Genomic DNA, 25,086 nt, shown 5'->3' with positions numbered 1-25,086 from the left:
CTTAAAAACCACATCACCTCATCTACAGGCATTCCCATTCTTGGCAAAAACATCGCAGATCGCCTCCGGGTTGGAACGAGGTGTTGGGTGGGCTGGTGGGAGTGAAGGAGGGCAGGACAGTTTAGGCCGATACTCTCTGGAATTTAGAAGAATGAGGGGAGATGAAATTGAGGTTTACAAGATGATAAAGTAGACGTGGAGCAGGTGCTTCCTCTTGTGGGACATTCTAGGACGAGAGGTCACAGTTTGAGGATAAGGGGCAGCAAATTTAAAACAGAGTTGAGGAGGAACTATTTACCTCAAAGGGTTGTGAATCTGTGGAATTCGCTGCCCCAGAGTGCAGTGGATGCTGGGACAGTGAGTACATTTAAGGAGGAGTTAGACCGATTTTTAATTGGGAATGGGGTTGAAGGGTTATGGGGAGAAGGCAGGAGAATGGGGATGAGGAACATATCAGCCATGATCGAATAGTGCAGCAGACTTGATGGACCGAATGGCCTACTTCTGCTCCTATAAACTTATGAACTTATGAACTTAGGGGCCTTGGGTTGCAGTTGCCATCAAGAAACTGAACAGAAGGGGGAATAATTGAAGGCAAGATGTTGATTTGATTTATTATTGTCACATGTATTGGGATACAGTGAAAAGTATTGTTTCTCACACGCTATGCAAAGCATACCCGTTCATAGAGTACATGGGGGGGAAGGAAAGGAGAGGGTGCAGAATGTAGTGTTACAGTCATAGCTAGGGTGTAGAGAAAGATCAACTTAATGCGAGGTCGGTCCATTCAAAAGTCTGACAGCAGCAGGGAAGAAGCTGTTCTTGAGTCGGTCGGTACGTGACCTCAGACTTTTGTATCTTTTTCCCGATGGAAGAAGTTGGAAGAGAGAATGTCCGGGGTGCGTGAGGTCCTTAATTATGCTGCTGCTTTTCCCCAGGCAGCGGGAAGTGTAGACAGAGTCAATGGATGGGAGGCTGGTTTGCGTGATGGATTGGGCTACATTCACAAACCTTTGTAGTTCCTTGCGGTCTTGGGCAGAGCAGGAACCCAGACCAAGCTGTGATACAACCAGAAAGAATGCTTTCTTAGATGCATCTGTTAAAATTGGTGAGATTCGTAGTGGACATGCTGAATTTCCTTAGTCTTCTGAGAAAGTAGAGGCGTTGGTGGGCTTTCTTAACTATAGTGTCGGCATGGGGGGGACCAGGACAGGTTGTTGGTGATCTGGACACCTAAAAACGTGAAGCTCTCGATCATTTCTACTTCATGGTAAATTGCCCCTTAGTGTCCAAAGATTTGTAGATTGCGGGATTAACGGGGTAAAAACTTGGGGTTATGGGACAGGGCCTCGGTAGGATTGTTATCAGATAGTCGGTGCAGGCTCGATGGGCTGAAAGGCCTCCTTCAGCACTATAGGAATTCTATTATATGTCTGTGTGACATCAATGGGGACGGCCAATCCACCTAACCCACACATCTTTGGAGTGTGGGAGGAAACCGGAGCACCCGGAGGAAACCCACGCAGACACGGGGAGAATGTGCAGACTCCACACAGACAGTGACCTAAGCCAGGAATTGAACCTGGGTCCCTGGCGCTGCGAGGCAGCAGTGCGAAACACTGGGCTACCGTGCCGCCCTCGCGCTTCCTGAAGTTGATGATAATTCACCCTGATGTATGCGCCAGGGTTGGCACGCACACCCCACCTGATCAAATGGTGTTGGCCAATCAGTGCTTATGATGAGATGATGCCTTTAAGGGAAACCATCCCTTTAATGGAAGTTTTGTGAGAAGCATGAGGAAGATAATTAATTGAGTGTCAGAGTGACGTTGTCAGATAAACCGCTGGTGTAATTGGAGTCGGTATTTGTGTGTTGCTGTGAAGCAGATTTCACAATCGCACCTTTGTGTCTGAACTGCAGCCAGTCTGAGTGAACCCCCTGGTATCAATCAGTCCCAGTCTCTCTCCAGCCGGGCTCAGCAATCCATCCTCTCCAGATGTCAGCTCACTACAGATGTGTCCTTGTGGCTCTCGCTGTGACACTCGCTTCTGTTGTGGAGGTGACGGATGGTGCAAGTGGTAAGTGGCTTCAGTTTACCCTGCCTCACTTTACTGTCCTTCCCTTGATGGAGCACACTGGGGGAGAAATATAGAAACCAGAAGCAGGAGGAGGCCATTCGGCCCTTCCAGCTGCTCCGCCATTCATTATGATCATGGCTGATCATCAAATTCAATATCCTGATTCCCCCCCCCTTCCCCCCATATCCCTCGATCCCTCTAGCCCCAAGCAGGGTGGCACGGTGGCACAGTGGGTTAGCGCTGCTGCCTCACAACGCCAGGCACCCGGGTTCAATTTCCAACTTGGGTCACTGTCTGTGCGGAGTTTGCACATTCTCCCCGTGTCTGCGTGGGTTTCCTCCGGGTGCTCCGGTTTCCTCCCACAGTCCGAAAGATGTGCTGGTTAGGGTGCATTGGCCATGCTAAATTCTCCCTCAATGTACCTGAACAGGCGTCGGAGTGTGGTGCCTAGGGGATTGTCACAGTAACTTCATTGCAGTGTTAATGTAAGCCGACTTATGACACTAATAAATAAACTTTAAAACTTTAATTTCTTGAAATCACACAACGTTTTGGCCTCAGCTACTTTCTGTGGGAGTGAATTCCACACATTCACCACCCTCTGGGTGAAGAAACCTTTTGTCACCTCAGTTCGGCAAGGGTTACCCCTTATCCTCAAACTATGACCCCTAGTTCTGGACTCCCCAAGCATCGGGAACATTCTTTCTGAATCTACCCTGTCTAACCCTGTTAGAATTTTATAAGTTTCTATGAGATCCCCTCTCACTCTTCTAAACTCCAGTGAATATAATCCTAACCCACTTAGTCTCTCCTCATATGACAGACCTGCCATCCCAGGAATCAGCCTGGTAAACCTTCGCTGCGCTCCCTCTATAGCAAGGACATCCTTCCTCAGATAAAGACACCAACACTCCAGGTGTGGCCTCACCAGTGTCCTGTACAATTGCAGCAAAACATCCCTATCCCGATACTCAAATCTATAGCATCCAGTGCTTGAGTACTTGGAGAGTTGTTAGGACATAGCACAGCCCGCACAGCCCGCCACAGCCCGCCACAGCCCACCACAGCCCGCCACAGCCCGCCACAGCCCGCCGCAGCCCGCACAGCCCGCCACAGCCCGCACAGCCCGCCACAGCCCGCCACAGCCCGCCACAGCCCGCACAGCCCGCACAGCCCGCACAGCCCGCCACAGCCCGCCACAGCCCGCACAGCCCGCCACAGCCCGCACAGCCCGCACAGCCCGCCACAGCCCGCCACAGCCCGCACAGCCCGCCACAGCCCGCACAGCCCGCACAGCCCGCACAGCCCGCCACAGCCCGCCACAGCCCGCACAGCCCGCCACAGCCCGCACAGCCCGCACAGCCCGCCACAGCCCGCCACAGCCCGCACAGCCCGCACAGCCCGCCACAGCCCGCACAGCCCGCCACAGCCCGCACAGCCCGCACAGCCCGCCACAGCCCGCACAGCCCGCACAGCCCGCACAGCCCGCACAGCCCGCCACAGCCCGCACAGCCCGCCACAGCCCGCACAGCCCGCCACAGCCCGCCACAGCCCGCCGCAGCCCGCACAGCCCGCACAGCCCGCCACAGCCCGCACAGCCCGCACAGCCCGCACAGCCCGCCACAGCCCGCCACAGCCCGCCACAGCCCGCACAGCCCGCACAGCCCGCACAGCCCGCCACAGCCCGCACAGCCCGCACAGCCCGCCACAGCCCGCCACAGCCCGCCACAGCCCGCCACAGCCCGCACAGCCCGCACAGCCCGCACAGCCCGCCACAGCCCGCCACAGCCCGCACAGCCCGCCACAGCCCGCACAGCCCGCACAGCCCGCCACAGCCCGCCACAGCCCGCACAGCCCGCACAGCCCGCCACAGCCCGCACAGCCCGCCACAGCCCGCACAGCCCGCACAGCCCGCCACAGCCCGCACAGCCCGCACAGCCCGCACAGCCCGCACAGCCCGCCACAGCCCGCACAGCCCGCCACAGCCCGCACAGCCCGCCACAGCCCGCCACAGCCCGCCGCAGCCCGCACAGCCCGCACAGCCCGCCACAGCCCGCACAGCCCGCACAGCCCGCACAGCCCGCCACAGCCCGCCACAGCCCGCCACAGCCCGCACAGCCCGCACAGCCCGCACAGCCCGCACAGCCCGCCACAGCCCGCACAGCCCGCACAGCCCGCCACAGCCCGCCACAGCCCGCCACAGCCCGCCACAGCCCGCACAGCCCGCACAGCCCGCCACAGCCCGCACAGCCCGCACAGCCCGCCACAGCCCGCACAGCCCGCCACAGCCCGCCACAGCCCGCACAGCCCGCCACAGCCCGCACAGCCCGCACAGCCCGCCACAGCCCGCACAGCCCGCACAGCCCGCACAGCCCGCACAGCCCGCACAGCCCGCACAGCCCGCCACAGCCCGCACAGCCCGCCACAGCCCGCACAGCCCGCACAGCCCGCCACAGCCCGCACAGCCCGCACAGCCCGCACAGCCCGCACAGCCCGCACAGCCCGCACAGCCCGCACAGCCCGCCACAGCCCGCCACAGCCCGCACAGCCCGCACAGCCCGCACAGCCCGCACAGCCCGCACAGCCCGCCACAGGCAGTGACGGAAGCAGTTCACAAAATCACTCTTAAAACGGGAAGCGAGTTTAACTTGGAAGGAGGAGGAATGGGAATCCTATGGGAAAAGGGGCAGGGGACTGAGGATAGACCCTTGTGAAGCAACTGTGCCTTTAAGAAGTGTATCTTTATTCATGTTTTCTGTAGTTTGTAAGGAAGCCCATTTTCCTTTTTGTTATTGGCACCATGAGGTCTTTTATTGTAGCTCGAGTCATATAATAGTCAATATTCAATTCATATTGGGTGGCACAGCGGTTCGCACTGCTGCTTCACAGCTCCAGGGACCCGGGGCGGCACGGTGGCACAGTGGTTCGCACTGCTGCTTCACAGCTCCAGGGACCTGGGTTCGATTCCCGGCTTGGGTCACTGTCTGTGTGGAGTTTGCACATTCTCCTCGTGTCTGCGTGGGTTTCCTCCGGGTGCTCCGGTTTCCTCCCACAGTCCAAAGATATGCGGGTTAGGTTGATTGACCATGCTAAAATTGCCCCTTAGTGTCTTGAGATGGGGAGGTTAGAGGGATTAGCGGGTAAATATGTAGGGATAAGGGGGTAGGGCCTGGGTGGGATTGTGGTCGGTGCAGACTCGATGGGCCGAATGGCCTCTTTCTACACTGTAGGGTTTCTATGATTTCTTCTATGATACACATATGCTGACGGGTGGCACAGTGGGTTAGCTCTGCTACCTCACAGCACCAGGAAACCAGGTTCGATTCTGGCTTCGGATGACTGTGTGGAGTCTGCACATTCTCCCCGTGTCTGTGTGGGTTTCCTCCGGGTGCTCCGGTCTCCTCCCACACTCCAAAGGTGTGCAGGTTAGGTGGATTGGCCATGCTAAGTTGCCCCTTAGTGTCCAAAGATGTGCAGGTTAGGTGGGATTGGCCATGCTAAGTTGCCCCTTAGTATCCAAAGGTGTGCAGGTTAGGTGGATTGGCCATGTTAAATTGTCCCTTAGTGACCAAAGATGTGTGGGTTAGGTGGATTGGCCATGCTAAATTGTCCCTTAGTGACCAAAAATGTGTAGGTTAGGTGGATTGGCCATGTTAAATTGTCCCTTAGTGACCAAAGATGTGTAGGTTAGGTGGATTAGCCATGCTAAATTGTCCCTTAGTGACCAAAGATGTGTAGGTTAGGTGGATTGGCCATGCTAAATTGCTGTTTAGTATCATGGGGATGAGCAGGGTAAATATGTGGGGTTATGGGAATAGGGCCTGGGTGGGATTGTTGCCAGTGCAGACTCGATGGGCCGAATGGCCTCCTACTGCTCTCTAAGGATTCCATGATTGGATGATTCACTGAAGGTAAAGCATAGGCATTGGGAGAATTGCTCAGTGCTGAGATGATCCGTGTATGAGTGACCACAGCAAACTTCAGCAGAGCACCAGGAATGTCGACAACTCGACTGGTCACAGGGGAGGTTCAGAGGGACAAAGGTTCAAACGACAGGCGGGAAAAGAGAAATATCGGAGGAAATAAAAGTCACAAGTAGGCTCAAGTTACTGTGAAAATCCCCCAGTGGCCACACTCCAGCGCCTGTTCGGGTTACACTGAGGGAGAATTTAGCACGGCCAATGCACCCTAATCAGCACATCTTTGGACACTAAGGGGCAATTTAGCACGGCCAATGCACCCTAACCAGCACGTCTTTCAGACTGTGGGAGGAAACCGGAGCACCCGGAGGAAACCCACGCAGACACGGGGAGAACGTGCAGACTCCACACAGACAGTGACCCAAGGCCGGAATTGAACCCAGGACATTGGCGCTGTGAGGCAGCCGTGCAAAACACGTCAGATGGGTGGATTTACAGATGGTTGTGGCACACTGGGGAACATTCTCACCATGTTGGGGTTCAAACCCCACTCCACAAGACAGGAGCATGAAAATGTAATCAAGTTCAGCTGTAACGAGGTCTTATGAGGAAAGGTTGAGGGAGCTCGGGCTGTTCTCTCTGGAGCGGAGGAGGCTGAGGGGAGACTTAATAGAGGTTTATAAAATGAAGAAGGGGATAGATAGAGTGAACGTTCAAAGACTATTTCCTCGGGTGGATGGAGCTGTTGTAGGGAAATATCCCTTACCAGTGCAGAATAGAAGTTGAGTCGCAAATCAAGGTTCAAAGCGTGTCTTTATTGTACAATTACTGGGATCCCAGGGAGACCCCCGTAGCCAGCTCAGAAACAGTGGCTTGGCCACGTTGATCTCAATTAAATCACATCAGCTCTGGATCTTTATAGGGATCCAAAATTCGCGCGGGAACATTTGATTATGCCTTTTTTTACACAATGTATAAAGTGGTCTGTCAGTTTCAAAAGTCCCTAGGAAGTTTCATGGATTAGCATTTGTATGGTGTGTGTTTGTGTTAATGGGATTACTTGGTCCTGCCCCGGTGTCTAAATGCGTTTCCCATTACCATCTCTATGTGTCTTCTTATTTAAATTGATCCTATTGTTCCGTGTCTGTGTTTCCTGCTTGTGAGATTGAGTGTTAATGTCATCCTGTCCTGTTGGGTGTCTGGGGTATTTCATTCTTAACCTTTTATCCATATCTCTTAGTTTATCAGATTTTTATGTCTGCCTTGGCCAGTTTAAAATGCAGCTACGTGCTGTTGCTAGGCAGATTAGGGATCTTCCGTAGTTTCTGAAATTCGTGAGTCTCTCAGCTGTGCAGGGGGAGACCCGATCGAATATCCATCCGGGGGTGCCCCTCTGCATTGTTGGCCCGTTATGAGTGGTGCCAATTAGTCCAATAAAAATATGTTTAATGATACAAATATGGTTTTCTGGAAAATTTCCTCCTTCAGTCCCTCCTCTCGTCCAGGGGGTGCCATTCATGGCTGACCCCCCATGGACGACCTTCAGAGGAACAGTGATTTGTACAGCTGTTGTCCTTGCCGTTGTTCCTCCTCTTCTGGGTCGTTGCTAAGTTCTTGCATCTGGATACTGGCAGTGGGTAGCATTCTTGATGTAATATTTGCACATATCACTTTAATACAGGTTAGGCCAAGGCAGAGTGTGAACAGGATGGCTACTACTAGGATTAATCCCTTCATAATATATGCTCCCCAAACTGTGTTAAACAGCCATCCTAACCACCCATCAGTCCCTGTTAACCCCTGTTTAAAGTTATCCAATTGCTTTTGTATCCCGGACATGGCTGCTGTTATGTTTAGTGTCTCGTCGTGTACGTATGTGATGCATTTTTCCTTGATGATGGTGCATACCCCCCCTTGTCTGGCTAGCTGATAGTCCACCGCATATCTCGTTTGTTGTGTGTATAGTCTGAGTTCTGCGAGTTCTTGGTCAATTGCGCCTAATGCTTGTAGGGTGTTGTTTCCTAAAATGGTCAGTCCACATATGAAGAAGTTCCTATTACTGGCACTGATCACCCCTGCGGCGCCTCCCAGGGATAGTGTCCCCAGAAATCCATATCCTAAAGAAGACCCTAGTGTGACAGGGGCCTGCCAGTCGGAGCAAAATTCTGCGCTGATGGCCCTGGTCACTATGCGTTTCTGGACATGCCCTTCACTTGGGCATGGAACCGTGAGAGGTCTGATTGTCCCTACGGAAAAGAACCTTGGAGGCCTGTCTGTGGCCGTCATATATACATTTTTAAATAAAAACACGTACCCGTCTTTAACCCGATAACATGCATTACCCCGGTGTCGTTTGACCGCATGGCCCCATCTTGTGGAACCTTCCCTCCCCCTGGACTGTCCACTTGATTGTACCTCTTGGTGAGAATCAAATGGATATGTCCCTGAGGCTGAGCTTACGTGGGTGCTGTTGCACTTGCCACACATAAGCTGCCTACCCGCGGTGACTGCAATGCATTTTTGTTGCTTGCAGTCACAAGTGAAGTGTCCTTCCCGGACCCGGCACTCCTGGAGAGCACAATGTGCCTCAGCGCACGAATCATTTTTAGGGACAAAGGCATGCACGCACCCCCATCCCTCTCCCTTAAAACATTGTGGGTAGTTCCCAAGTGTCTCCTCCGGTTGGGGTCCCGTCCCCCTTAGAATTCCCGGCTCAGTGAGCTCTACACACCTTCCTTGTATCCCTTGCTTAAAGTACCCAATATGTTCTTTGCAGGGTGCCCCCGATGTGTCAATAGTGAATAACTCTTGTGGGAGCCACCCTGGTGTTGCGATGAATAGGGAGTTTACTGATCGCGCTGAGGGGTAACAAGCGGTCCTATTCCCATAGATCTGGATGTGTGTTTTCAGGAATAGGTTTCCTTCCATGATTGGTGGTTCTGCTCCCCTAACCCCCATATGTTGGAGTGTATTTACAATGGTCAGGGTTATTATCAGATATGTCCCTGTTCCCATATCGCTCTTTTTTTTTTCAACAGTATTTTACAATTACAGTATATACAGAAAATAAACAGGCAATTAAATTAAAAGTAGTTGGTTCCGACGTCTTGATAGATCTGGTCCTGGTTCCTGTGGAAGTTGAATGAGCAAAACGGTATTTTTTAGTTCATTTGTCCTCATATAGTTTCAATTGGGTCCAGTGTTTCCAGACCCCTTGTCCCCTTATATCTATACAGGCACAGGTATCTCCGCTAATAATGACCTCGTAAGGTCCGTGCCATCTTGGGGCAAATCCTGGTTTTGCAGGAAGCACTTTTGTTAATACCCGGCTCCCGGCTTTTGGGACTTCTGGTAATATTTCTGAGTCCCCCTCTGCGTCGACCTGTGCCTGATTAGAAATTACGGACCGGCGCATCCCCTTCAATTGGGTGCTAAGGTCTCGGATGTATCGTCGGATCCTATCTTTTATCGGACCCACATCTGTCCAGCCTGTAATAATGTTTTCGGGTAAGTGCATTGCTCGCCCGGTCATCAGCTCGTATGGAGTCAAGCCGGTAGTTCGATTTGTGGTCGCCCTAAGCCTCATCAGAACTGCAGGTAGGACTTCTGTCCAATTTCTACCTGAGGATTGCATTGCTTTTGCCATTGTTATTTTTAGAGTCCGATTCATCCTCTCCACCATCCCGGAACTTTGTGGGTGATAGGGGATGTGAAATTTTTGTTTTATTCCTAATAGTTGGCAAATGTTTTTCAGAACCTTTCCTGTGAAATGTGTTCCCTGGTCCGAATCAACTTGAATTGGCATCCCCCATCCATAGCAAGCTTAGTGTGAATTAAATAACACTTTGTACTGGCCTTTTTTGGCTGCAATTGGACATCCATTCATTTGTCTGTAATCTTATCAAAAGACATCGCTTTCCCCATTAAAATCACATGCCATACAGCTCCGATCTTTATATGATGTACTCTTACATTATCTCTAATTTGATCATTTGTTTGCGTGCAAGTGCCGCACCACAGTACTTCACAAAATAATTATGTCTTTATCAATATTCAATATAGTATATGAATATATCATACAAAGTTGGTTAAGGCTTTTCAGGATTTGATGTTATTCTTGTGTCTATATGGCAGTGCTATACTGTATAATAAAAATAATCAAGCGGCAGTTGTATCATACCACTTTACACATCGTACCCGTGATATCCAAACCCTTTTAATTTAAGCCGTTTCTTTTTTTAAACTGAGCTCCAGATCGAAACCCCCGCACTCTAGGAAAAGTAACAGGCGCCGAATCAAAATCAAAGCAGGTACAATACATACCAGTTATTTGATTAGGAACATTTTGGTTTCTTAACTGACTAGGTTTTAAGCTTTGCAGTGCTTTTATATTTGGCAAACCTTGAACCTTGATGGCTCATGAAATTCCGACGGCAGTACATAATTTTAACTAGTTCAGAATACTAAACTATCTGACGTTCGCAAATCGCGATATTCTGCGATTAATACTGTATTTCACTGACTTGATACACTTTAAACTAATTCATAGACCTCAGTCTTTTGTTCCTGCTTTTCTACCTTTCCACAAAATAACTTATTTTCTTCTCTTAACTCCTCAACTAACTCTTATAATTTCTACTTCAAGACAAAGGAAAGAGCACATGCTTCCTTCCAAGGTTTAAATCCTTTCTTAACATTAAAACAAACAACAACAAAGCATCCACGCAACCACTTTGTTTAAACACACACACACACACACATGGAAGCTTCCAAAAGTCATTCCACAGTACATCCTTTTTCATTCAAACTTATCATTTCAGACTGGGATGAGTGTAAAACATTCAAAGAGAATACAGAACATTGATTAAGACAATCGCTTTTATTCTTCTTTCTTCCAAACTGTAATTGACTCAAAACAGAAGTAAATTCAAGAAATCCTATCACTTTAATTTTTAACAGTTTTAACACTCTCCCAGCCCCCTGAGGCTAAACCAAGGTGCAATGTACTGCACCCACTGCCTGTAGCAAACATTCCACAGGAACAAAGAGCTCCCTGCTCTCAATCTAATTACAACAACAACCACCTACATTCGACAAGCTACCAGATCTCACAAACACACTGAAATACAAAAACTAAGATCTCTCCTATCCATCTGCTGCCTTTCCCCTGGCGTAAAAGGCTTATAGGTTGCCTTTGGTTGTGCTAACGTCCCTCCTCTCGTGACTGGCGCTAGATTATAATTTTCTACGTTTTCTTCTGATGCTGGAGCGGTTGTATGTTTCTGCACTGACTCGTATGGGCGCCGAGGGTCCGTTTCCTCTGATCTCTGCGTTATCTCCGCAGTGTGTCTTCTGTGTTCTAATTCCCTCACTCTCTCCTGTAATACTTTAATTTGTTCTGTCTCTTTGTGTCTCTCCTCCATTGAGGCATTTACTTCCTCAATTAGTCCAGCTAACTGGGTCACTAATATTACTCCCATTACTTTTGTTTTGTCCCGTTTAACTCCGTCTACCCACTTTCTTTGATCTTCTAAAGTTTGTGATGCGTTCCACCCGTTCCGTTTCATCTTTGCAACAATCGCTTCTCTGGCTAACAGATACTTCAAAATGAGAGCTACTGCAGTTTCTCCCTTAACAACGTGGTCTGCCATTTTTCTGTCTAGCAGTCCTGCAACCCCCGTATGCTGGCTGCTACAGTAAAAGTGCCTCAACTCTCTCCCTTATCTCCTGTCACTGATACTGCCCCAGCACCGTCTGTATTGCTGTAGGGCCTCGTAGTGAGGTTCCAGTGGGTCTCTTTCCCCTGGGCTCCCCCAACTATTCCTGACACCTCACGCTTGGACTATTTTGTGTTGTCTTATTGGGATGTGTGCTGGTTGTTTAGTGGGTTTGTCCGCCCCTGTTCCCAGCCCCTCTAAGTACAACGCCTCCCGCTCGGCCACCACCCCCACTAGCAGGGTTGATCCGTTACCCCCCAAAACCGGGTATCCTGCTATGGGCTGTGGTGTTCCCTACAGACGAACAAGGTTATCAAACTCCGCCCGGGTCCCTAATGGATCCTCCGTCGTCGTGTCTCTTGGTCAGGATGGATCGGGTCCCCTTTTCCTCAACACTTACACACATGTATTCTGTTATCAAAGCCCCTGTTATAGTTAGTAACTGTATCGACTCTGAGGTTGTTCGTCCCTTCAGAGTCAGTGTTGTTACCCGATTTACACTGTCCGTGCCTTGCACCCTGAGTGCCTGTGCCTCTTAGCGCCCGCTTCAAAACCCAACCTTAGCGTGGGAGATTTCTCCTCTTAACGTCCAGTTTAGGGTAGGGCACCTTGAGTCAAGCACTCCCTTGTCCTATTGCCTTGGCACAGACAGCGGTTTCATTTACAATCCTGGGTTAGTTACACCAATTAGTTCTGCATGCGGTACTTATCTTTATATTAGTCTTAATTCCTGTTATCAAATAGCCCAAAACCTGTTATCTTTACCTCTGGTCCTTTACTCCTATTAAAGTTAAAAGTTACTTACCTTCTTCCACGCGGTCGTTCTGACCTGTACCTCTTTAGTGCGGACTTCTGTTTCAATTTAAAAACTTAGGCAAGATTATACAGTTCTACAAGACAACAATACTTAAAACAGACAAACCCTAACCCTTAAAGGTACCTCACTTTGAACGGAGACCTGCACTCGCCTTTGACTGCTCTGGATTTGTATCAGATTCGTTTAAATTTGATCCCGACTTTCAAACTGTGGCCATCAGTCAGAAGTCAGATATCAAATCCTGCTGTGACTACGCCATTTTGTTGTAGGGAAATATCCCTTACCAGTGCAGAATAGAAGTTGAGTCGCAAATCAAGGTTCAAAGCGTGTCTTTATTGTACAATTACTGGGATCCCAGGGAGACCCCCGTAGCCAGCTCAGAAACAGTGGCTTGGCCACGTTGATCTCAATTAAATCACATCAGCTCTGGATCTTTATAGGGATCCAAAATTCGCGCGGGAACATTTGATTATGCCTTTTTTTACACAATGTATAAAGTGGTCTGTCAGTTTCAAAAGTCCCTAGGAAGTTTCATGGATTAGCATTTGTATGGTGTGTGTTTGTGTTAATGGGATTACTTGGTCCTGCCCCGGTGTCTAAATGCGTTTCCCATTACCATCTCTATGTGTCTTCTTATTTAAATTGATCCTATTGTTCCGTGTCTGTGTTTCCTGCTTGTGAGATTGAGTGTTAATGTCATCCTGTCCTGTTGGGTGTCTGGGGTATTTCATTCTTAACCTTTTATCCTTATCTCTTAGTTTATCAGATTTTTATGTCTGCCTTGGCCAGTTTAAAAATGCAGCTACGTGCTGTTGCTAGGCAGATTAGGGATCTTCCGTAGTTTCTGAAATTCGTGAGTCTCTCAGCTGTGCAGGGGGAGACCCGATCGAATATCCATCCGGGGGTGCCCCTCTGCATTGTTGGCCCGTTATGAGTGGTGCCAATTAGTCCAATAAAAATATGTTTAATGATACAAATATGGTTTTCTGGAAAATTTCCTCCTTCAGAGCTATTACAAGGGGGCATAACTATAGGGTTCGTGGTGGGAGATATAGGGAAGGATATCAGCACTGTGGGAGGGTCAGTGCTGAGGGAGCGCCGCACTGTGGGAGGGTCAGTGTTGAGGGAGCGCCGCACTGTGGGAGGGTCAGTGTTGAGGGAGCGCCGCTCTGTGGGAGGGTCGGTGCTGAGGGAGCGCCGCACTGTGGCATGGTCAGTGCTGAGGGAGCGCCGCACTGTGGGAGGGTCAGTGCTGAGGGAGCGCCGCACTGTGGGAGGGTCAGTGTTGAGGGAGCGCCGCACTGTGGGAGGGTCAGTGTTGAGGGAGCGCCGCTCTGTGGGAGGGTCGGTGCTGAGGGAGCGCCGCACTGTGGCATGGTCAGTGCTGAGGGAGCGCCGCACTGTGGGAGGGTCAGTGCTGAGGGAGCCCCGCACTGTGGGAGGGTCAGTGCTGAGGGAGCGCCGCACTGTGGGAGGGTCAGTGTTGAGGGAGCCCTGCACTGTGGGAGGGTCAGGGCTGAGGGAGCACCGCACTGTGGGATGGTCAGTGCTGAGGGAGCGTCGCACTGTGGGAGGGTCAGTGCTGAGGGAGCGCTGCACTGTGGGAGGGTCAGTGTTGAGGGAGCCCCGCACTGTGGGAGGGTCAGTGCTGAGGGAGCGCCGCACTGTGGGAGGGTCAGTGCTGAGGGAGCGCCGCACTGTGGGAGGGTCAGTGCTGAGGGAGCGCCGCACTGTGGGAGGGTCAGTGCTGAGGGAGCGCCGCACAGTGGGAGGGTCAGTGTTGAGGGAGCGCCGCACTGTGGGAGGGTCAGTGCTGAGGGAGCGCCGCACAGTGGGAGGGTCAGTGCTGAGGGAGCGCCGCACTGTGGGAGTGTCAGTGTTGAGGGAGCGCCGCACTGTGGGAGGGTCAGTGTTGAGGGAGCGCCGCACTGTGGGAGGGTCAGTGCTGAGGGAGCGCCGCACTGTGGGAGGGTCGGTGCTGAGGGAGCGCCGCACTGTGGGAGGGTCGGTGCTGAGGGAGCGCCGCACTGTGGGAGGGTCAGTGCTGAGGGAGTGCCGCACTGTGGGAGGGTCAGTGCTGAGGGAGTGCCGCACTGTGGGAGGGTCAGTGCTGAGGGAGCGCCGCACTGTGGGAGGGTCAGTGCTGAGGGAGCGCCGCACTGTGGGAGGGTAGGTGCTGAGGGAGCGCCGCACTGTGGGAGGGTCAGTGTAGAGGGAGCGCCGCACTGTGGGAGGGTCAGTGTTGAGGGAGCGCCGCACTGTGGGAGGGTCAGTGCTGAGGGAGCGCAGCACTGTGGGAGGGTCGGTGCTGAGGGAGCGCCGCACTGTGGGAGGGTCGGTGCTGAGGGAGCGCCGCACTGTGGGAGGGTCAGTGCTGAGGGAGTGCCACACTGTGGGAGGGTCAGTGCTGAGGGAGTGCCGCACTGTGGGAGGGTCAGTGCTGAGGGAGCGCCGCACTGTGGGAGGGTCAGTGCTGAGGGAGCGCCGCACTGTGGGAGGGTCAGTGCTGGGGGAGCGCCGCACTGTGGGAGGGTCAGTGCTGAGGGAGTGCCACACTGTGGGAGGGTCAGTGTTGAGGGAGCGCCGCACTGTGGGAGGGTCAGTGTTGAGGGAGCGCCGCTCTGTGGGAGGGTCGGTGCTGAGGGAGCGCCGCACTGTGGGATGGTCAGTGCTGAGGGAGCGCCGCACTGTGGGAGGGTCAGTGTTGAGGGAGCCCCGCACTGTGGGAGGGTCAGTGCTGAGGGAGCGCCCCACTGTGGGAGGGTCAGTGCTGAGGGAGTGCCACACTGTGGGAGGGTCGGTGCTGAGGGAGCGCCGCACTGTGGGATGGTCAGTGCTGAGGGAGCGCCGCACTGTGGGAGGGTCAGTGTTGAGGGAGCACCGCACTGTGGGAGGGTCGGTGCTGAGGGAGCGCCGCACTGTGGGAGGGTCAGTGTTGGGGGAGCCCCGCACTGTGGGAGGGTCAGGGCTGAGGGAGCGCCGCACTGTGGGTCAGTGCTGAGGGAGCGTCGCACTGTGGGAGGGTCAGTGCTGAGGGAGCGCCGCACTGTGGGAGGGTCAGTGTTGAGGGAGCCCCGCACTGTGGGAGGGTCAGTGCTGAGGGAGCGCCGCACTGTGGGAGGGTCAGTGCTGAGGGAGCGCCGCACTGTGGGAGGGTCAGTGCTGAGGGAGCGCCGCACTGTGGGAGGGTCAGTGCTGAGGGAGCGCCGCACAGTGGGAGGGTCAGTGCTGAGCGGGTGCCGCACCGTGGGAGGGTCAGTGCTGAGGGAGCGCCGCACTGTGGGAGGGTCAGTGCTGAGGGAGCGCCGCACTGTGGGAGGGTCAGTGCTGAGCGAGCGCCACACTGTGGGAGGGTCAGTGCTGAGGGAGCCCTGCACTGTGGGAGGGTCAGTGCTGAGGGAGCGCCGCACTGTGGGAGGTCAGTGTTGAGGGAGCGCCGCACTGTGGGAGGGTCAGTGTTGAGGGAGCGCCGCACTGTGGGAGGGTCAGTGCTGAGGGAGCGCCGCACTGTGGGAGGGTCGGTGCTGAGGGAGCGCCGCACTGTGGGAGGGTCGGTGCTGAGGGAGCGCCGCACTGTGGGAGAGTCAGTGCTGAGGGAGTGCCGCACTGTGGGAGGGTCAGTGCTGAGGGAGTGCCGCACTGTGGGAGGGTCAGTGCTGAGGGAGCGCCGCACTGTGGGAGGGTCAGTGCTGAGGGAGCGCCGCACTGTGGGAGGGTAGGTGCTGAGGGAGCGCCGCACTGTGGGAGGGTCAGTGTTGAGGGAGCGCCGCACTGTGGGAGGGTCAGTGTTGAGGGAGCGCCGCACTGTGGGAGGGTCAGTGCTGAGGGAGCGCCGCACTGTGGGAGGGTCAGTGCTGAGGGAGCGCCGCACTGTGGGAGGGTCGGTGCTGAGGGAGCGCCGCACTGTGGGAGGGTCAGTGCTGAGGGAGTGCCACACTGTGGGAGGGTCAGTGCTGAGGGAGCGCCGCACTGTGGGAGGGTCAGTGCTGAGGGAGCGCCGCACTGTGGGAGGGTCAGTGCTGAGGGAGCGCCGCACTGTGGGAGGGTCAGTGCTGAGGGAGCGCCGCACTGTGGGAGGGTCAGTGCTGAGGGAGTGCCACACTGTGGGAGGGTCAGTGTTGAGGGAGCGCCGCACTGTGGGAGGGTCAGTGTTGAGGGAGCGCCGCTCTGTGGGAGGGTCGGTGCTGAGGGAGCGCCGCACTGTGGGATGGTCAGTGCTGAGGGAGCGCCGCACTGTGGGAGGGTCAGTGTTGAGGGAGCCCCGCACTGTGGGAGGGTCAGTGCTGAGGGAGCGCCCCACTGTGGGAGGGTCAGTGCTGAGGGTGTGCCACACTGTGGGAGGGTCAGTGTTGAGGGAGCGCCGCACTGTGGGAGGGTCAGTGTTGAGGGAGCGCCGCTCTGTGGGAGGGTCGGTGCTGAGGGAGCGCCGCACTGTGGGATGGTCAGTGCTGAGGGAGCGCCGCACTGTGGGAGGGTCAGTGTTGAGGGAGCACCGCACTGTGGGAGGGTCGGAGCTGAGGGAGCGCCGCACTGTGGGAGGGTCAGTGTTGGGGGAGCCCCGCACTGTGGGAGGGTCAGGGCTGAGGGAGCGCCGCACTGTGGGTCAGTGCTGAGGGAGCGTCGCACTGTGGGAGGGTCAGTGCTGAGGGAGCGCCGCACTGTGGGAGGGTCAGTGTTGAGGGAGCCCCGCACTGTGGGAGGGTCAGTGCTGAGGGAGCGCCGCACTGTGGGAGGGTCAGTGCTGAGGGAGCGCCGCACTGTGGGAGGGTCAGTGCTGAGGGAGCGCCGCACTGTGGGAGGGTCAGTGCTGAGGGAGCGCCGCACAGTGGGAGGGTCAGTGCTGAGGGGGTGCCGCACCGTGGGAGGGTCAGTGCTGAGGGAGCGCCGCACTGTGGGAGGGTCAGTGCTGAGGGAGCGCCACACTGTGGGAGGGTCAGTGCTGAGGGAGCGCCGCACTGTGGGAGGGTCAGTGCTGAGGGAGCCCCGCACTGTGGGAGGGTCAGTGCTGAGGGAGCGCCGCACTGTGGGAGGGTCAGTGCTGAGGGAGCCCTGCACTGTGGGAGGGTCAGTGCTGAGGGAGCGCCGCACTGTGGGAGGGTCAGTGCTGAGAGAGCGCCGCACTGTGGGAGGGTCAGTGCTGAGGGAGCGCCGCACTGTGGGAGGGTCAGTGCTGAGGGAGCGCCGCACTGTGGGAGGGTCAGTGCTGAGGGAGCCCCGCACTGTGGGAGGGTCAGTGCTGAGGGAGCGCCGCACTGTGGGAGGGTCAGTGCTGAGGGAGCCCTGCACTGTGGGAGGGTCAGTGCTGAGGGAGCGCCGCACTGTGGGAGGGTCAGTGCTGAGAGAGCGCCGCACTGTGGGAGGGTCAGTGCTGAGGGAGCGCCGCACTGTGGGAGGGTCAGTGCTGAGGGAGCGCCGCACTGTGGGAGGGTCAGTGCTGAGGGAGTGGCAGGCGCTGTGGGAGGGTCAGTGCTGAGGGAGCGCCACACTGTGGGAGGGTCAGTGCTGAGGGAGCGCCGCACTGTGGGAGGGTCAGTGCTGAGGGAGCCCCGCATTGTGGGAGGGTCAGTGCTGAGGGAGCGCCGCACTGTGGGAGGGTCAGTGCTGAGGGAGCGCCGCACTGTGGGAGGGTCAGTGCTGAGAGAGCGCCGCACTGTGGGAGGGTCAGTGCTGAGGGAGCGCCGCACTGTGGGAGGGTCAGTGCTGAGGGAGCGCCGCACTGTAGGAGGGTCAGTGCTGAGGGAGCGCCGCACTGTGGGAGGGCCAGTGCTGAGGGAGCGCCGCACTGTAGGAGGGTCAGTGCTGAGGGAGCGCCGTACTGTGGGAGGGTCAGTGCTGAGGGAGCTCCGCACTGTGGGAGGGTCAGTGCTGAGGGAGCGCCGCACTGTGGGAGGGTCAGTGCTGAGGGAGCGCCGCACTGTGGGAGGGTCGGTGCTGAGGGAGCGCCGCACCGTGGGAGGGTCGGTGCTGAGGGAGCGCCACACTGTGGGAGGGTCAGTGCTGAGGGGGTGCCGCACCGTGGGAGGGTCAGTGCTGAGGGAGCGCCGCACTGTGGGAGGGTCAGTGCTGAGGCAGCGCCGCACTGTGGGAGGGTTAGTGCTGAGGGAGCGCCACACTGTGGGAGGGTCAGTGCTGAGGGAGCGCCGCACTGTGGGAGGGTCAGTGCTGAGGGAGCGCCGCACTGTAGGAGGGTCAGTGCTGAGGGAGCGCTGCACTGTGGGAGGGTCAGTGCTGAGGGAGCTCCGCACTGTGGGAGGGTCAGTGCTGAGGGAGCGCCGCACTGTGGGAGGGTCAGTGCTGAGGGAGCGCCGCACTGTGGGAGGGTCGGTGCTGAGGGAGCGCCGCACCGTGGGAGGGTCGGTGCTGAGGGAGCGCCACACTGTGGGAGGGTCAGTGCTGAGGGGGTGCCGCACCGTGGGAGGGTCAGTGCTGAGGGAGCGCCGCACTGTGGGAGGGTCAGTGCTGAGGCAGCGCCGCACTGTGGGAGGGTTAGTGCTGAGGGAGCGCCACACTGTGGGAGGGTCAGTGCTGAGGGAGCGCCGCACTGTGGGAGGGTCAGTGCTGAGGGAGCGCCGCACTGTGGGAGGGTCTGTGCTGAGGCAGCGCCGCACTGTGGGAGGGTCAGTGCTGAGGGGGTGCCGCACTGTGGGAGGGTTAGTGCTGGGGGAGCGCCGCACTGTGGGAGGGTCAGTGCTGAGGGAGCGCCGCACTGTGGGAGGGTCGGTGCTGAGGGAGCGCCGCACTGTGGGAGGGTCAGTGCTGAGGGAGCGCCGCACTGTGGGAGGGTCGGTGCTGAGGGAGCGCCGCACTGTGGGAGGGTCAGTGCTGAGGGAGCGCCGCACTGTGGGAGGGTCGGTGCTGAGGGAGCGCCGCACTGTGGGAGGGTCAGTGCTGAGGGAGCGCCGCACTGTGGGAGGGTCAGTGCTGAGGGAGCGCCGCACTGTGGGAGGGTCAGTGCTGAGGGAGCGCCGCACTGTGGGAGGGTCGGTGCTGAGGGAGCGCCGCACTGTGGGAGGGTCAGTGCTGAGGGAGCGCCGCACTGTGGTAAGTGTGTAAATTCACGAGTGCTTTCACAGTGTGAAATATCCTTCCAAGGCTGGACACACGACACAGCCTCCAGAACACATCGCCCAATCCTGTTATCTTGTGTTGTGTTTTTCTTTCAGGGATTCACCTGCTTCATGTGCAGTGTGAATGTTTCTACCACAGGAACCAGACGCTGTCCAACATTCGCCTGCGCTACGCCTATGATGGCGCGACGGTCATGTTCTATGATACGAGCAGTCTGAGATACGTGGCTGTGAGGTCTTTCATGCAACCTGTGGTCAACAGACGGAATTCTGACCCCGATTCCATGGTGACGGTACCTCGCCGGATCGAGAGCGTCTGCGATGAGATTAAGCAAACGGCGGAATCCAGCCACCTCTCTCTGAATGGAACGGGTACGATGATATAACCGCAAACAGCCGCCAAACACAGAGAGGATCAGATCGACACGGGAACGCGCAGCGTGGGCGTCAGACTCTGCCAGAGCCCTGGCACAACAGATTTTACTTTATTCATTCCTGGGACACGGGCGTCGCTGGCTGGGCCCAGCAGTTATTGCCCATCCCTAGTTGCCCCTTGGAGGGCAGTTGAGAGTCACCCACATTGCTGTGGCTCTGGAGTCACATGTAGGCCAGACCGGGTAAGGACGGCAGATTTCCTTCCCTAAAGGAACCAGATGGGTTTTTCCGACAATGGGTCATCAGTAGATTCTTAATTCCAGATATTTTTTATTGAATTCAAATTCCACCGTCTGCCGTGGCGGGATTCGAACCTGGGTTCCCAGAACATTAGCTGAGTTTCTGGATTAATAGTCTAGCGATAATCCCACTAGACCATCGCCTCCTCACGATACGGATGGAGGTTTTTGTGGGGTGGGATGGGGTAAGGCAGAGAGTTTGGGGTGACCGAGTGTGGAGACTGGGGCCTCCAGTTTTGTGCATCAATGTTCATGTGACAGATTAAAAAATGAACAATAAAATAAACCCCTCCAGCCCCTCCCCTCGCACATCCGTTCCAACCTCCATGACCCCTTATCGTCCAGCCCACCCCATACTCACCATACCAACCTATGCCCTTGGTCTCATGGGGAGGCAGTGGGCTGGTGATATTGTCACTGGGTCATTCTCTGGGCACCCAGGATCAAATTCAATAAAAATCTGGAATTAATAGTTGACTGGTGACCATGAAACCATTCTCAATTGTCTGAAAAACCCATCTGGTTCACTAATATTCTTTAGGGAAGGAAATCTGCCATTCTCACCCGGTCTGGCCTACATGTGACTCCAGAGCCACAGCAATGTGGTTGACTCTCAGTTGCCCTCTGAAATGGAGGATAATTTGAGGCGGGCATTAAATGCTGGCCCAACCAGCGATGCCCACATGCCATGAACGAACAAATTTTAAAAAAGTAATAAGGGCAGGTCTTTTAAATGCCTTGACAAATTGACAACTTCCTTTGCCGCCACTTTTGATAGGTCCTTTTGACTCTCTGGCAGATCCCATTGACAGATCCCTCTGACAGTTGATGTTGACAATTCTGTTGACAGTTCCAATGGGCTTGAGAGTAATGAGTTTCTGCACCTTTTCTACGCACGTTCATGCCTTCTTTTAACAATTCCAAAGCGGCACCAGATCTACTCCAAAGCTGTCCCTGCACCATATCCAAAGGGCTGGGGTCTCTGGAAGATTCCTGAGCATGCCGATTCTAACCTGTAAGCCATTCCTGTTTGGTTCCACAGCTCCGACATCCAGCAGAGTCTTTCTTCAGGAGAAAGGCGGCCAGAGGGATTTGGTGTGTTCGCTGAAGAACTTCTTCCCGAGAAACATTCAAGTGAGCTGGCTGAGGGACGGAGTGGCCATTGTCGACGGACCGGAGACCATGAACATTTTACCCCAAAGGGATGGGACCTTTCAGGCGAGAAACGTCCTCACATTGAATGGAGGTGTGGACGGATACTACTCCTGCCAAGTGGAACATGAGGCCCTCACAGGAAAACTCCTGCTACCATTTGGTAAGGTTTGATATTGAGATACTCAGGCAGGAATAGATCAATAAACCCACCCTGTCCCCAAAGTACAGAAGTGTTGTTGCAATTGTATCGGGTGTTGGTGAGGTCGCACCTGGAGTATTGTGTGCAGTTTTGGTTTCCTTATCTGAGGAAGGATGTCCTTGCTATCGAGGGAGCGCAGCGAAGGTTTACCAGGCTGATTCCTGGGATGGCAGGTCTGTCATATGAGGATAGACTAAGTCAGTTAGGATTATATTCACTGGAGTTTAGAAGAGTGAGGGGGGATCTCATAGAAACTTATAAAATTCTAACAGGGTTAGACAGGGTAGATTCAGAAAGAATGTTCCCGATGGTGGGGGGAGTCCAGAACTAGGGGTCATAGTTTGAGGATAAGGGGTAAACCTTTTAGAACTGAGGTGAGGAGAAATTTCTTCACCCAGAGGGTGGTGAATGTGTGGAATTCACTCCCACAGAAAGTAGCTGAGGCCAAAACGTTGTGTGATTTCAGGAAGAAATTAGATATCGCTCTTGGGGCTAAAGGGATCGAGGGATATGGGGGGGAAGGGGGATCAGGATATTAAATTTGATGATCAGCCATGGTCAAAATGAATGGGGGAGCAGCTGGAAGGGCTGAATGGCCTCCTCCTGCTTCTAGTTTCTATGTTTCTACCCCCTCTTCCATCTGTCACCATTATCAGAGGCCACTTATTACAGGGAGTGGCATTCTCAGGGAGGGTGTGGAGCGGGTGGGGATTGTCCGGGTGTTAAGATTGCAAACACAAGGTAAACTGTCTCCCAACTGTCTGGGGTGGCACAGTGTTTCGCACTGCTATCTCCCACCACCAGGGACCCAGGTTCGATTCCCGGCTTGGGTGACTTTCTGTGTGAAGTTTGCACGTTCTCTCCGTGTCTGCGTGGGTTTTCTCCAGATGCTCCGGTTTCCTCCCACAGTCTGAAAGACGTGCTGGTTAGGGTGCATTGGCCGTGCTAAATTCTCCCTCAGTGTAACCCAAACAGGCACCGGAATGTGGCGACTAGGGGATTTTCACAGCAACTTCATTGCAGTGTTAATGTAAGCCTTACTTGCAACATTAATGAACAAATTTTAAAACTTCCCTCAGAACATAACAGGATCACAAAAAATGAAGATTTGATCATCATCGGAGCCGTGCTGGGAATACTGGGAATCTGCTTTGCTCTGGTGATGGGAATTCTGTCCCGCTGCATCTTAAATCGTAAGTGACTGCAGAGATTAGAAACTCTCAGATTACATTGGAGACGGATTTCTTTATTCATTCCTGGGACACGGGTGTCGCTGGCTGGGTCCAGCATTTATTGCCCATCCCTCATTGCCCTTGGAGGGCAGTTGAGAGTCACCCACATTGCTGTGGCTCTGGAGTCACATGTAGGCCAGACCGGGTAAGGACGGCAGATTTCCTTCCCCAAAGGAACCAGGTGGGTTTTTCCGATAATCAACACTGGTTTCATGGTCATCAGTAGATTCTTAATTCCAGATTTTTTTTATTGAAATCAAATTCCACCATCTGCCGTGGCGGGATTCGAACCCGGGTCCCCAGAACATTAGCTGAGTTTCTGGATTAATAATCTGGCAATAATACCACTAGCCTATCGTCTCCCCAGGAACCTGCAATATTCTTTTCTACGACTTTAGCAAAGGATCCCAAATATTTGGAATTAATCAGGACATTTGGTGTGTTTGAACCTGCTGCTTTCAACATGTGAAGAGAATTGTGAATATGGCAGCAGGGAAGAACCCATTTTGAGTCGGTCGGTGCGTGACCTCAGACTTTTGTATCTTTTTCCCAACGAAAGAAGGTGGAAGAGAGAATGTCCGGGGTGCGTGGGGTCCTTGATTATGCTGGCTGCTTTTCCAGAGGCAGTGTCCAAAGATGTGCAGGTTAGGTGGATTGGCCGTGCTAAATTGTCCCCTAGTGTCAGGGGGACTAGTTAGGGTAAATGCATGGGGTTAGGGGGAAAAGTGGAAAGTAGGTCATATGAGGAAAGGTTGAGGGAGCTAGGGCTGTTCTCTCTGGAGCGGAGGAGGCTGAGGGGAGACTTAATAGAGGTGTATAAAATGATGAAGGGGATAGATAGAGTGAACGTTCAAAGACTATTTCCTCGGGTGGATGGAGCTATTACAAGGGGGCATAACTATAGGGTTCGTGGTGGGAGATACAGGACGGATATCAGAGGTAAGTTCTTTACGCAGAGAGTGGTTGGGGTGTGGAATGGACTGGCTGCAGTGATAGTGGAGTCAGATACTTTAGAAACATTTAAGCGGTTATTGGATAGGCACATGGAGCACACCAGGATGATAGGGAGTGGGATAGCTTGATCTTGGTTTCAGATAAAGCTCGGCACAACATCGTGGGCCGAAGGGCCTGTTCTGTGCTGTACTGTTCTATGTTCTATGAAAGGGCCTGGGTGGGATTGTGGTCCGTGCAGACTCGATGGGCTGAATGGCCTCCTTCTGCTCCGTAGGGATTCTATGATTCACTGAGTGTATTTGTGTGTGAGAGAGGGAGAGAGGGATAGAAATCCCAGACAAAACAAAGCAGGAAGAGGGAGAGTCTGTTTAGAAATACATCACTCCCAGAGGCTGATGTTAAACTGTTCACCATTCTGTTTCTCACACAGGTTCCGGCCAGTTCAACGTTGACCTGACAGGTAAGAGAAACTACCCTGGACTCGGAGTAATTTTGGCCGTATGGGAATAATTTGGGAAGGGGGAGCTGGGGGTGGGGGTGGGAGATATACTGATCATGGCCACACAACTTGCTGTTTCTCTCTTCCCAGCCAAGTTCACTAAACGGTCAGGATCCTGCCAACCGAACCTGTGTAGTTCCAGTGTGCGTTCGAGTAGCTCAAACACCTCAAACACCTCCAACACCAGCTGCACTTCAGGTACCAGAGATCCTGTATATCTGTCACCTTGTTTACTGTCACATTTACAACCCGGAATGAGAGAAACTTTCACTCAATTCACCCAACATCCCCTCTCTCTGTTACAGCTGATGATTTGACCAAATCCCACGCCTGAGGTTACGAGCTGTGTGGAATATATCTATATTAGTGCGGTGACTGGAGGCTGTGACTCTGTGCTGTCCATGAGGGATTCTCCTGCTCCAGATTGGGCAGGACATGATCATTTCTGGGCAACAAACCATTCAATAAATATAACCTTGTAACGCTTTTGTGAAGAACTCTTCCTGTGTGTAATAAAGACTTGCCAATGTGTTGATGCAGTAATTCAGTCTGGAGTTATATATCCGGAATATATCTTGGGGGCGGGGTGGGGGGGGGAAGAGATAAGGAGGAGGAGGTTGCAGTACCACTTCTGACCAGCAGAAGAGCTGGGGGGCGCTAAAGAGAAGGGTGCAGGGCATGACCATGAGACTGCCCCAATCAAGATGGTGGTGGGAAAGGGAATAGATATTGGGTGGAGGGGGTGGGCATTGGGTGAGGGGGTGGGCATTGGG

General features: G+C 54.2%; 1 protein-coding gene across 1 annotated transcript; it reads left to right on the top strand.

Moving 5' to 3' along the window:
- Window positions 1–1,875: 1,875 nt before the first annotated feature.
- Window positions 1,876–24,854, top strand: LOC144487963 (H-2 class II histocompatibility antigen, A-D beta chain-like). The gene is made up of 7 exons (XM_078206007.1): window positions 1,876–2,079; window positions 19,697–19,972; window positions 21,317–21,589; window positions 22,708–22,821; window positions 24,245–24,274; window positions 24,404–24,511; window positions 24,619–24,854. The coding sequence occupies exons 1-7, from the start codon at window positions 1,998–2,000 to the stop codon at window positions 24,645–24,647; spliced, it is 912 nt and encodes a 303-aa protein (XP_078062133.1). The 5' UTR covers window positions 1,876–1,997; the 3' UTR covers window positions 24,648–24,854.
- Window positions 24,855–25,086: the final 232 nt, after the last annotated feature.

This window comes from Mustelus asterias, unplaced genomic scaffold (genome assembly GCF_964213995.1).
Source record: "Mustelus asterias unplaced genomic scaffold, sMusAst1.hap1.1 HAP1_SCAFFOLD_1168, whole genome shotgun sequence".
Classification (NCBI taxonomy): Eukaryota; Metazoa; Chordata; class Chondrichthyes; order Carcharhiniformes; family Triakidae; genus Mustelus; species Mustelus asterias.
The sequence above is the reverse complement of the archived record's forward strand: the minus strand, read 5'-3'. Positions and strand labels throughout refer to the sequence as shown.

Bases quoted from the DNA above. Each gene is read 5' to 3' on its own strand.
- LOC144487963 (XM_078206007.1), top strand. From the start codon at position 1,998: ATGTCAGCTCACTACAGATGTGTCCTTGTGGCTCTCGCTGTGACACTC. The intron at 2,080-19,696 runs GTAAGTGGCTTC...TTTTTCTTTCAG, and splicing joins GGTGACGGATGGTGCAAGTG to GGATTCACCTGCTTCATGTG. The intron at 21,590-22,707 runs GTAAGGTTTGAT...AACTTCCCTCAG, and splicing joins AAAACTCCTGCTACCATTTG to AACATAACAGGATCACAAAA.